Genomic DNA, 13,471 nt, shown 5'->3' with positions numbered 1-13,471 from the left:
AGTGATCAAATAGTTTCTCTAAGGTCACACATCTGAACTGGGATTGTAGCAGTGATCTGTCAAAGTACAGTGCCCATCAAATGCATCTTCCATTCAATCACTGAGCTCTCTGTACTTGGAAAATCTTTAATTTTCTGTCCGCTAATAAGAGGAATAGTTTCATTAGGACTCCCTAGATATTCTTGTCAGATAGGTATCTGCTTTATTTTCTTTCCTCTACTTCCAGGGCTTTCTTGCATCATATCAAAGCAGGAAAAAAAAAACAAACAGACAAATTATGCAATAATATAATGACATCACTTTGTGCAAAAGTCCAGAAGTCATCTTATTCTAAATATAAAAAATTGCAAATCCATTTTACTAATCTGTAATAAACTTTTCCTGCTGCTTCTTGCTATTAGCCTTAGAAAACAACATCATCTAATATAATATAAATAGTGAATACTAGATCTCATTCGACCTTGGACAAATCTTATCTTTATGTTCCTTATCTATAAAGTAAGATAATAATTAATAGCTGTGCTACTTACCTCACAGGGTTATCAGATAGAGGGTCAATGAGATTGTGTATATGAAAACACTTATAAACTTCAAATCTCTATTTGAAGTCAAGAGATCACAATTATGATGTGTAAAAGTTGACCTTATGAACCAGCATACACAGGAATTAGATCACTGTTCTGCTCTCTGGTACAAACAATGAGTTAAAGTATTATGGAGACCTGATTTCAAAACCACTCTGCTATTTATAAACTCTGTGGCAGGTTTAACCTGAGTTTCAGTTGCTGCACATGTGAAAGGAGGCTAATACCACCTTCCCTTCTGGGGTGATGAAAGGATTAAATGAAATAATATTTGATCGAGTGCCTAACACAGCACTGAGGGCTTCTGGAAATGACAGTGAGTGTCAAGACCCTGGTGAAAACTATGCTTCCTCACCCATTTTTCCCTGTGCGCATGGCTCCTTGAAGCCTGGGATGAAGGGCTATTATATGCATTCTTTCATTTGATTTTCACAATAGCTCTATGAGGTCAGCTAAGCAGATGTTGTTATGCTCATTTTTGTATGTGAGAAAACTAAGGGTATTGGCTCAGATTGTGCCATGTACTATCTAACACTAATGAACACTGTATGATGTCCAAAAAAGGTACCATTAAATGTTTTTTTCTCTTTTGAAAGAATAGCTTTGGGGCTTTCCTGGTGGCGCAGTGGCTGAGAGTCCGCCTGCCGATGTGGGGGACATGGGTTCGTGCCCCGGTCCGGGAAGATCCCACATGCCGTGGAGCAGCTGGGCCCGTGAGCCATGGCCGCTGAGCCTGCGCGTCTGGAGCCTGTGCTCCGCAACGGGAGAGGCCACAACAGTGAGAGGCCCGCGTACCACAAAAAAAAAAAAAAAAGAATAGCTGTGGCAGTATCTATTAAAGCTGAGCATATACATACCCTATAACCCAGCAATTCCATTCTTAAAATTATATCAAACATAGATGAAGATATATATATATTCACCAAAAGACAAGTAATAGAATGTTCTTATCAGCACTATTTGTTTTCTTTTTCCAGTTTTATTGAACTATAATTGACATAAAGCATTGGTATTAGATTAAGGTATATAACATAATGTGTTGATTGATATATGTACATGTTGTGAAATGATTACCACAATAGTTAACATCTATTACCACTTAGTTACAGTTTTTTTTATTTCTTGTGATGAGAACTTTTAAGATCTACTCTATTAGCAACTTTCAAATATACAATGCAGTATTATTAACTAATTAGTCACCATAGTGTACATTAGGCCTTATCTTTTAACTGGGAGTTTGTACCTTTTGAGCATCTTCACCCGTTTCACCCACCCCACAACCCCATCTCTGGCAACCACCAATCTGTTCTCAGTTTCTATGAGTTCAGTTTTTTTATTCCACATATAAGTGGAATCATACAGTATTTGTCTTTCTCTGTGACTTATTTCACTTAGCGTAATACCCTCAAGGTCCATCCATGTTGTCACAGATGGCAATATTTCATTCTTTTTATGGCTGAGTAATATTCCAGTGTGTGTGTGTCTGTGTGTCTGTGTGTATTACCACATCTTCTTTATCCATTCATCTGTCATGGTTACATAGGTTATTTCCATGTCTTGGCTATCAGAAATAATGCTACATTTAACATGGGGGTGCAGATATCTCTTTGAGATAGTGATTTCACTTCCTTCAGATATATGACCAAAAGTGGAATTTCTGGATCACATGGTAGTTCTATTCTTCAGTTTTTGAGGGACCTCCATACTGTTTTCGATAGTAGCTACACCAATTTGCATTCCCACCAACAGTGTACAAGGGTTTCCTTTTTTCCACATCCTCACCAACAATTGTTATCTCTTGTCTTTTTGATAATAGCCATTCTGATAGGTGTGAGGATATATCTCATTGTGGTTATGATTTGCATTTCTCTGATGATTACTGATGTTGAGCACATTTTCATGTACCTGTTGTCCGTTTATATGTCTTTGGAAAAAATGTCTATTCAAGTCCTCTTCCCACTTTTTAATTCAAGTCCTCTTCCCACTTTTTAATTCAAGTCCTCTTCCCACTTTTTAAGGGTTTGTTTTTTGGTGTTTTTTGCCATTGAGTTGTATGAGTTCTATATATATTTTGCATATTAACCCCTTATCAGATATATGATTTGCAAATATTTTCTCCTATTCTGTAAGTGGCATTTTCATTTTGTTGATGATTTCCTGTGCTGTGGGGAAGTTTTTTAGTTTGAGGTAGTTTCATTTCTTTATTTTTTATTTTGTCACCTTTGCTTTATTTGTCAAAACAAAAAATCATCACCAAAACCAATGTGAAGGAGCATACACCCTATATTTTCTTATAGGAGTTTTATGGTGTCAGGTCTTACATTCAAGTCTTTAATCCATTCTGAATTGATATTTATGTATGGTGTAAGATAGGAGACCAGTTCAGTTGTTTTGCATGTGGCTGTCCAGTTTTCCCAACACCATTTATTGAAGAAACTTCTTTCCGCATTGAGGATTCTTGCTTCCCTTGTCAAATATTAGTTGACCATTATATGCATGGGCTTATTTCTGGACTCTCAATTCTGTTCCATTGGTCTATGTGTGTGGCTTTATGTGAGTACCATACTGTTTTGATATGATTGCTTTGTAATATAGTTTGAAATCAGAAAGTTTGATGCCTCCAGCTTTGTTCCTCTTTCTCAAGATGTTTTCACTATTCTGGGTCTTTTGTAGTTCCACACAAATTTTAAAATTGCTTTTTCTATTTTTCTGGAAAATGCCATTGGAATCCTGATAGGGATTACATTGGATCTGTAGATTGCTTTGGGTATTATGAACATGTTAACAATTTATTCCATAAGCATGGAATATCTTTCCATTTATTTGTGTCATCTTCAATTTCTTTCATCAATGTCTTATAGGTTTCAGTATACAGATCTTTCACCTCCTTGGTTAGATTTATTCCTAGATATTTTATTCTTTCTGATACAATTGTAAATGGGATTGTTATCTAAATTTCCCTTTCTGATAGTTTGTTGTTAGGGCATAGAAATGAAACTGATTTCTGCATGTTGATTTTATATTTTGCAGTTTAATTTGTTTATTAATTCTAACAGTTTTTTGGTGTAGTCTTTATTTTTTTTTTTATTTTTATTTTTTATTTTTGGTGTAGTCTTTAGAGTTTCTATATATAATATCACATAGTCTGGAAATATAGACAGCTTTACTTCTTCCTTTTCAATTTGCATTCCTTTTATTTCTTTTTCTTGTCTGATTTCTGTGCTTAGGACTTCTAGTGCTATGTTAAATGAAAGTGGTGAGAGTGGGCATCCTTGTCTTGTTCCCGATCTTAGAGGAAATGCTTTCAGCTTTCCAGAGTTGAGTATGATGTTGGTTGTAGGTTTGTCATATCTGGCCTTTATTATGTCTAGGTATATTCCCTCTATACTCACTTTGTTAAGAGTTATTATCATGAATGGATGTTGGATTTTGTCAAATGCTTTTTCTGCATTTATCAAGATGATCATGATTTTTAGCCTTCATTTTGTTAATATGGTATATCATATTAATTTATAGATGTTGAACCATTCTTGCATCCCTGGAATGAATCCCATTTGATCATGGTGTATGATCTTTTTAATGGACTGTTGAATTTGCTTTGCTAATATATTTTGTAGATATTTGCTTCTATATTCATCCATTATATTGGCCTATAGTTTTATTTTCTTGTAGTGTCCTTATTGGTTTTGGTATCAGGGTAATGATGGCCTCATTAAATGAGTTTGGAAGTGTTCCTCCTCTTCAAATTTTTGGAAGATTTTGAGGACTGGTATTAATTTATCTTTAAATATTTGGTGGAATTCACCAGTGAAGCCATCAGGTCATAGACTTTTCTTTGTTGGGAGGTTTTTTATTACTGATTTAATCACCTTACTAGTAATTGGTCTGTTCAGATTTTCTATTTCTTCATGATTCAGTCTTGGTTGGTTGTATGTTTCTAGGAATTTTTATCCATTTCTTCTAGGTTGCCCAAGTTGTTGATGTATAATTATTCATCGTAGTCTCGTATTGTCATTTGTATTTCTGTGCTATCAGTTGTAATATCTCCCCTTTCATTTATAATTTTATTTGAGTCCTCTTTTTTCTTGGTAAATCTAGTTATAGGTCTTGTCTATTTTGTGTATCTGCTTTAAAAAACAACAGCTTTTAGTTTCATTGATCTTTTCTGTTGTCTTATTCATCTCTATTTCATTTATTTCTGCTCTGATCTTTGTTATTTTCTTCCTTCTACTAACTTTGGGCTTTATTCCATGAGATGTAATGTTACATTGTTTATTTGAGATCTTTCTTATTTCTTACTGTAGGTGTTTATTGCCATGAACTTCCCTCTTAGAGCTGCTTTTGCTGCATCCCATAAGTTTTGGTGTGTTATATTTCCATTTTCATTTGTCTTAAGATATTTTTTATTTCTCTTTTGATTTCTTCTTTGACCCATTGGTTGTTCAGTAACATGTTGTTTAATCTTCACACATTTGTGAACTTTCTAGTTTTCTCCTTGTAATTGATTTCTAGATTCATACCATTGTAATTGGGAAAAGTAGTTTGATATAATTTCTATCCTCTTAAATTTGTTGAGACCTGTTTTGTGGCCTAGCATGTGATCTGTCTTGGAGAATGTTCCATATGCACTTGGAAAAAATGTGTATTATGCTGCTTTTGGATGGAATGTTTTTTATATATATATATATATATATATATATATATATATATATATATATATATATATAAAGTCCATTTGGTCTAATGTATCATTTAAGGCCACTGTTTCCTTATTGATTTTCTGTCTGGATGATCTGTCCATTGAAGTAAGTATGGTGATGATAAACTTCCCTACTGTTATTGTGTTATTGTCAATTTCTCATTTTATGTCTGTTAATGCTTGCTTTATGTATTTAGGTGCTATTAAATTCAGTGCATAAATATTTACAAATCTTATATCCTCTTTTTGGATTGACCTCATTATCATTAAATTATAATCTTCTTTGTCTCTAATTAGTCTTTGGCTTAAAGTCTATTTTGTCTGATATAAGTTTATCTACCTTTGTTTTCTTTTGGTTTCCATTTGCATGGAACATCTTTTTTCATCCCTTTACTTTCAGTCTGTGTGTGTCCTTGAAGCTGAAATGAGTATCTTGTAGGCAGCAATATAGATGGGTCTTATTTTTCAATCCATTCCAGCCACTCTATGTCTTTTGATTGGAAAATTTAGTCCATTTCATTTAAAGTTATTAGTGATAGGGACTTCCCTGGTGGTCCACTGGTAAAAAATCCACCTTCCAATGCAGGGGACACCGGTTCAATCCCTGGTCAGGGAACTAAGATTCCACATGCCACGGGGCAAGTAAATGCCCACATGCCACAACTACAGAGTCCACGCTCTCTGGAGCCTATGCACCACAACTAGAGAGAGAAAACCCGCACACCACAACTAGAGAGAAGCCCGCACACTGCAGCAAAAGATCCCGTCTGCCACAACAAAGATCCCACATGCCACAACTAAGATCCAACACAGCCAAAAATAAAATAAATAAATAAATATATATATATATATATATATATTAAAAAATAAAATAATTAGTCATAGATACGGTCTTATTATTGCCATTTTGTTATTTGTTTTCTGGCTATTTTGTAATCCTTTGTTCCTTTCTTCTTCTCTTTGTCTCTTCCTTTGTGGTTTGATGATTTTCTGTAGGTGTTATGCTTAGATTTCTTTTCCCTTGTCTCATGTATCTATTATAGGTTTTCCTTTGTGGTTACCATGAGGTTTATCTAAAACATCTTATATTTATAACAGTCTATTTTAAGCTAACACTTAAGTTCAAACACATACTAAAGCTCTGTATTTTTACTTTCTCTCCTGTGTCTTATGTTTTTGACATCACAGTTTACATCTTTTTACCTTGTGTAACCATTAACAAATTATTGTAGTTATAGTCCTTTTTACTACTTTTGTCTTTTAACCTTCATACTGAATTTATAAGTGATTACCCACCACCATTACAACATTAGAGTATTCTGAATTTAATTATGTATTTACCTTTACCAGTGAGATTTATACTTTCATATGTTTTGTTGTTCCTAATTAGCACCTTTTCTTTTCAGCTTATATTGTAGAAGTCCCTTTAACATTTTTTGTAAGACCAGTCTAGTAGTGATGAACTCCTTTAACTTTTGCATGTCTGGAAAACTCTTTATCTCTCCTTCAATTCTAGCTGACAGTTTTGCTGGGTAGAGTATTCTTGATTGGAGGATTTTTTTTTTTTTCAGCACTTTGAGTATGTCATGTCACTCCCTTCTGGCCTGAAAAGTCTCTGATGAAAAATCTGCTGATAGTTTTATGAGGGTTCCCTTGTATATAACAAGTTGTTTTTCTCTTACTTCTTTTAAGATTCTCTCTTTGTCTTTAACTTTTGGCATTTTAATTATATTGTGTCTCAGTGCGGGTCTCTGGATTTATCTTCTTGGTAATCCCTGGGATTCCTAGATTTGGATGTCTGTTTCTTTCTCTAGATTAGGGAAGATTTCAGCCATTATTATTTTTTTTTTAATAAGCTTTCTGATCCTTTCTCTCTTCTCATTCTGGGACCCCTATAATGCAAATATTGGTCTGCTTGATTGAGTCCCATAATTCCCTAAAGCTATCTTCACTCTTTTTCATTCTTTTTTTTTCTCCTCTGATTGGATAATTCCAATTTCCTGTCTTGGAGTTCACTGTTCCTTTCTTCCACTTTATCTATTCTGCTATTTAATCCATCTATTGACCTTTTCAGTTCAGTTACTATATTTTTCAACTCTGCACTTTCTTTTTTGTTGTTGTTGAGAAAGTAGCAGTTTAATAGGCAGCATATTTGTAATACTACATACAGTATGTCTGTTTTGTAAACATTGACATCCTACACTAAATGAAATATGTAAGTATATCAAATTTTGTTATTAAAATCAGAATCTGTTAAAGGTCACTTAACACCCAGCTATTAACTGTGAACCCAAATGGCCCAGAGTTCAACTCTGTGCTTTCTGTTTGGTACATTTTTAAAAAATATTTTCTGTCTTTTTGTTTAAATTCTCACTTTGTCATGCATTGTTCTCTTAACCTGGTGTGAATCTTTTGACCATTATTTTGAACTCTTTATCAGATAAATCATTTAATCTCAGTTTCATTAAGGTCTGTTTCTGGAGTTTTATCTGTTCTTTTGTTTATAACATATTCCTCTGTTTCTTCATTTTCCTTGATTCTCTGTGGTTTTTCACACTTCTCTCAGTTTTGACAGAGTGGTCTCATGTAGGAGATGAACCTTATTGTTCAGCCCAGCTCTACCTCTTGATTGTCTCTCAAACCTTTGTGATCGTCTAAGGTGACTTCTTTGTTCTCAGTGGCTCGCAGTAGTCGAGGGTATGTCAAGACCTGTCAGTGTCCCAAAGGGAAGGATCTCAGTCAGCCCAGATGCAGGCTGATTGGAAGCCTCAGACAGCAGTTTTTAAAGTATACAAGTAGACCTCTTTCAGGGAAAGACTGGGAGCTGAGGGCTTCTGCTTGGGCTCTTTGCACTAAGCCATGAAGAGATAGCCAGTTAAGAAGTGTTTCTTTGTTTGCTACAGTCCTGTGGATTCTGTAACTCAAACCCCACTGGCTACCAGAGCCATGTGATCAAAGGGGGTGTCCCCTGTGCAGCAGTCACAAAAACCAGGTTACCAAACATGTATACAAGCTCATTCCAGGGAGACACTGGTGACCTGGAGTGGGCCAGAGGAAGAATGTGAAGATGGTGCCCACTGGCCTTTCCCATCTCCAGGGAGGATCACAGTCTGTCCATAGATGTGTGCTAAATTAGAAGCCTGACCCTCAGGCAGCAGCTTTTAAGGTATTCAAATAGACCTCTTTTAGGGAAAGTTTGGGATATGACTGTTTATGTCTGCTGTCTCTGTGGTAGGCCTGGGGGTGGATAGCCACAATAAGTCCTCACAAACCTATTAAGAAGTGTTTCTTTGTTTGGTATAGTCTGTTGGGTCTCATGATTGCAAGCCCCATTGTCTTTCAAAGCTATGTGTTTTGGGGACCCATCCCTCAGGTGGAAGTCTTAAAAGTTGGGACACTAAATGTTGGGTTCAAACCCTTCAATCCTCAGGGAGAAGCTGGGAGTTGTGAGTTTCTACATGATTATATGTTTATATGTCACTGAATCAGGGGTAGGGCCATGGCAAGATTGTCTCATCCCTTCTTATACATTCTCATTCACCCAATGTGTAGGAGTTGCTCAGTTAGTTTCTAGATTTCTTCATAGAGAATTGTTCCCTGTGTACCTGTAGATTTGCTGTGTCCATGGGAGGAGGTGAGTTCAGGGGCCTCCTATATTTCCATCATGGACCAGAACCTCCAGCACTATTTGTAATAGTTACAAACCAGAAATGACTCAAATGTCCATCAACAGAATGGATGAATAAATTGTGGTGGTATAGTCCCACAATAAAATTGTATTCAACATGAAGGATGAATGAACTATTGCCATATAGCACAATGATGATAAATCTCCTAAATATAAGGTTAAATGAAAGAAGGCAGGCACAAAAGAGTACATACTGTAGTATTCCATTTATGTAAAGTTTTATAAATAAGCAAAACTAATCTTTGCTGACAGAAGTCATGATGGTAGTTATCCTTGGGTGAGGGGAGAGATAATATGGGAAAGGGGGACAGGGAATGTTCTGGGGTTCAGGTAATTATCTATGTATTGACCTGGGTGCTAGTGAAATGGATGTGTTCACATCGTGAAAATTCATCAAGCTTATGATTTGTGTACTTTTCTGTATATATAGTGTACTTCAGTAAAATAATTAATTTGCCTTAGGTAAAAAAGAAATCCAATACCTTAGCTTTTTCAGTGGCTTCCCACAGTACTTAGAATAAAATCCAAAGTCCTTACCATAGCCTACAGAGCTATACATGATCTGGCCCATGGCTACCCTCCTCCACTTCCCTTTCTTACCATTATTCCCCTTGGTTACTCAGCTCCAGCCACATGGCCTTCTCACTTGTCTGCAAACATAAAACTACTTTCCACCCTAAGACTTTATACTTGCTCTTCTCTGCCTGGAACACGCTTCTCTCAGCTTGTCACATTGCTGGTTTCTTATCATACAAGTACCAGCTCAAATGTCATTTCTTTAAAAAAAACAAAAAGTCCTTCTCTCAACAATCCTTCTGAAATAGACTTCCCAATTTTTTTTTTATCATTTAACACTATTTTTTTTCTACATAACATCTGTAACTAGTTATGTATTTGTTACTTGTTCATCATCTATCTTTCTCAATAGAATGTAAAATCCCCAAAGGCTGGGATCATGTCTGCTGTGTTCACCATTATATCTTTAATGCCTGACACACCACCTAGGACATAGCAAGTGCTCATGTAAATGTTAGGGTTGAATGAATGAATCAATGAAGATTCCTGGGTAAACTCTCTACTAGGCTGTAGCTAGGATTTCTCCCATGAAGGAAAACACCTGAAAAGTTGTAAGTCATCCTATTAAAAAGAAAGCTTTGTTAGTACAAACTCTTGCCAACCTCAGCTTGGTGAGGAGAAAGCTCAGATCTTTCCCCAATGTTTCTATGAAATTAGGCCAAGGGAACGTTCTTTAGATAAAACATAATATTCTAAGATGGTAGAAACCAGCTGAAACTTTCTTCTATCCCCTATCCTCAGATTTTCCGAAAGAAAACAAAATATGGTCAACAGGCTGTGGAGCTCTTCTCTAAAATCCTATAGTCATGAGAGAACATTATTATTGTTACCTCATCATGGGACAAGTAATAAGTATAGGGAAAGCTTATATAAAATTGCTAAATAAGCAACAGATGTCTTTAACATGTGTTTGAGGAGATCTTTCTTTCTCACAATTTCACCTTAGGTACAACAACTATGACCGGGCTGTCATCAATACCGTACCTTATGATGTTGTCCATCGTTGGTATACAGCACACCGGACTCTAACAATAGAGTTGAGGAAACCTGAGAATGAGTTTTGGGTCAAATTAAAGCCTGGCAGGGTGGGTGCCAAACTCGAAAGATGTCAAGTAAGCTTGTTATACTGAAGCAGTGAAGAATGAGTACTTATTGAATATGTGAGTCAAAATGTTGCAAAGGAAAAAGAGAAAAGAGTCCTGGGTGTTGGCCCTGGTCCTACCACTCACTCACTAAATGACCTAGAAGCAGGTTCTCCCCACTGACTCAGTGACTCTATTTGTATGATGAGGGGGTTGAAATAGATAGTCCCTATGGGCTAAGGGTCCTTCTGGCTTTATGATTCCTTTTTTTTTTTTTTTTTTTTTTTGCTCTTGATATTTCCTCTGGATAAAGAATATCTCTAGCTTAGCATAAGACATAATGAAATAGCTTAACTCTTTGAGAACACATATAATAACAATTAAAGAGAAGGAAAAAAATGAAACCAATGATCTGGTTTGCTTTGATAAGAGAATAATTAATCAAGGAATAAAAGCTCCTCAAAGTTCAGGGCCTGTAACCTGCTGTTACCTTTGTTACTTCCATTTAGCCTACTACAGAGCTATGTACATCCTAGTTTCCAAATGTTTGTTTAATCTCAAGAGAAAAACACCTCATTGAATGTAACCAGAGAACAACCTAAAGCTTTTATTTTAAATGATCTCTTCTGATTTAGGGTTCCTTTGGTCTGCCCTTGTTCTGAGTGTTTTTTTCTCTCTTTTTTTCCCATTCACAGGTCCTATTTATAGACAACTGGCGTGTCCTACATGGCAGGGAATCCTTCACTGGCTACCGACAACTCTGTGGCTGCTATTTAACAAGGGATGATGTATTAAACACTGCTCGTCTCTTGGGTCTTCAGGCTTAAAATGGGCAGCATTGGTATTATGAACACACCTGACAACCTGGCTACCAGAATTCATATCAGCAGAATACTACTGTGTCAATACTGACTTCAAACTGTCTCCTTACCTCATCACACAAAACAAAAACCTCCCCTTTCTCTAATAGGGAAAACCTTGGAGAGAGGCTTCTGAGATAGCCAGTGTCAGCCATCTAGTATGGTAGCTTTCTTCCCCAAGTTATAACATGGACTCATTTGGTTTTTGGACCTTTTGATGTCATTGTGGTCAATCTGCTTCAGAAATATAATCACCACATTGATAGAGAAACAATAATAGTCACTAGGTAAAAATTTGTTTCAACAGGATCTGTTAAAAAGAAATGCATTCTAGGAATAACAAAGTCTTAATAGGGCAGAGATTTGCAACATTTTTGGTCTTAAGACACCTAATCACTCTTAAAAGTTATTGAGGACCCCAAAGAGTGCTTGGATATGGGTCGTATCTATTGCTACTAATTGTATTAGATATTAAAACTTAGAAATGTTTAAAATTTAAGGACAAAAAAGCACACATCCATCAGCTATCAGAGAGATGACATCACCACATGTCATGTAGCTTCTGGAAAAGTCTTCTGTACGTTCATTGGATAATTCGAGTGAAAAAGGCAATATCATCTTAATGTTATTAAAAATTGTTTTTAGTACACAAACCCACTAAATGGGTCTCATGGACTGCTCTAAAGGTGTCTTTAGACCACACTTTGAGAACCAGTGTGCTACAGGACACCTTGGGACAGTCCTTTACATAGGCCTATGGATTAAAGAGTTTAACTGGAACCCTAAATTTTTCTCTGTGGTCTCCTAGAGCTATAGATATTGTAGGAATTGCTTCATATTACAAGCTCAGTGATAAGGTGGGAACTGAATACAGAGTGTTTTATCTTGTGAGAAGAGTTATCTCTATCTAAGTCATCTCTTGAGGAATAAAACTAAGAAGTCACAATAGCTCCTGTGAAACAAACCCATCAGTTTGGTAATTCTGTGAGAGATAATTGCAGAAAGTCTTTAGACGTTTCTGAGGTTCCATATAGTAATTCACACACACATGCACGTGCGTGTGTGCATACACACAAAACACAACAGAGGGTACAGAGGGTTAGTCTCTAAGATTGTTCAGGGAATTCATCACAATCGATAATGTGCCTCCAAAGAACTGGAGATTACTATCCAAACTTGCATTTTGGCTTTTGATGGAATTTAGGATACAATCTGTTTTCCTCCATTTCTGCTAATCTTTTTTTTTCCTTTTTTTTCCCTATCTTAAAATATTATACATGTTAATTGCCAAGATTTGACTGGGTTAAGTATAATACCTTGTTTCTTTTATTTTTTTAATGGCTTTCCTTTATATGTGGAGAGAGAGAGAGGGAAAGAGAGACAGAGATAAAGACAGAGAGATAGGTGTGAGGTTTATTTTCCCTTGGCTTTCATTGAAAGCGAAGCTGTACAATAACCACATTGACTGCTATAAAATGATGAAAGACAGTCCAGGCTAGGATGTGCACAAGAGGAAAAAAACATTATTAGTGAGGCTAGGAGTCACAAATCAAAGAAAAGTCAGTATTCTGACAGAGAATAGAGCGTAATCTGATGTTTTCAGGAAGTTCCTAGTTCACATTTAATACTTTATACATTATTTTATTGACCCATCCAGTGCTCCAAAATATGTTCTCAAATATTTCTGCATTTTAATTGTACTATATAGGAATCTTTTGGGGTCTTCCATGAAATGTGTTTTCCTCTTAGGTCAAAGGACTGATAATTAAGTTCACGTCTTAAAGAGTATACCCTTTAGCAATTAGAATAGAAAAGTAACAACATTTTAACATACTGCCTTTCCTCTGTACTATTATGTACGCTTAAAATATGTTACCATTCCTTAGTCTTCATCAGGATATTTACCTTTTTTGAAGTTTTGCCTAAATTAGCCTTGAAAATTACACTATAACTGAGGTCAGCCTTGCTTTATGACAAGGAAA

The 13,471-nt window shown here is 35.8% G+C and overlaps 1 protein-coding gene across 2 annotated transcripts in view; it reads left to right on the top strand.

Annotated features, from left to right (window-relative positions):
* The window catches only part of TMLHE (trimethyllysine hydroxylase, epsilon), a gene marked incomplete at both ends in the record, with an annotated part of 47,656 nt that extends 36,200 nt beyond the window's left edge, over positions 1-11,456 (top strand). Inside the window, 2 exons of one of the 2 annotated variants that reach the window (XM_079727260.1) lie at positions 10,494-10,632; positions 11,325-11,456. In XM_079727260.1, coding sequence (XP_079583386.1) covers positions 10,494-10,632; positions 11,325-11,456 — 271 coding nt within the window. Of the gene's footprint in view, positions 1-10,493; positions 10,660-11,324 lie in introns of both variants that reach the window. The other variant, XM_079727259.1, reaches the window with a different exon arrangement.
* Positions 11,457-13,471: the final 2,015 nt, after the last annotated feature.

The sequence above is a fragment of the Hyperoodon ampullatus genome, assembly GCF_949752795.1.
Source record: "Hyperoodon ampullatus genome assembly, chromosome: X".
Lineage (NCBI taxonomy): Eukaryota > Metazoa > Chordata > Mammalia > Artiodactyla > Ziphiidae > Hyperoodon > Hyperoodon ampullatus.
This window is presented reverse-complemented; position numbering and strand designations above follow the sequence as displayed.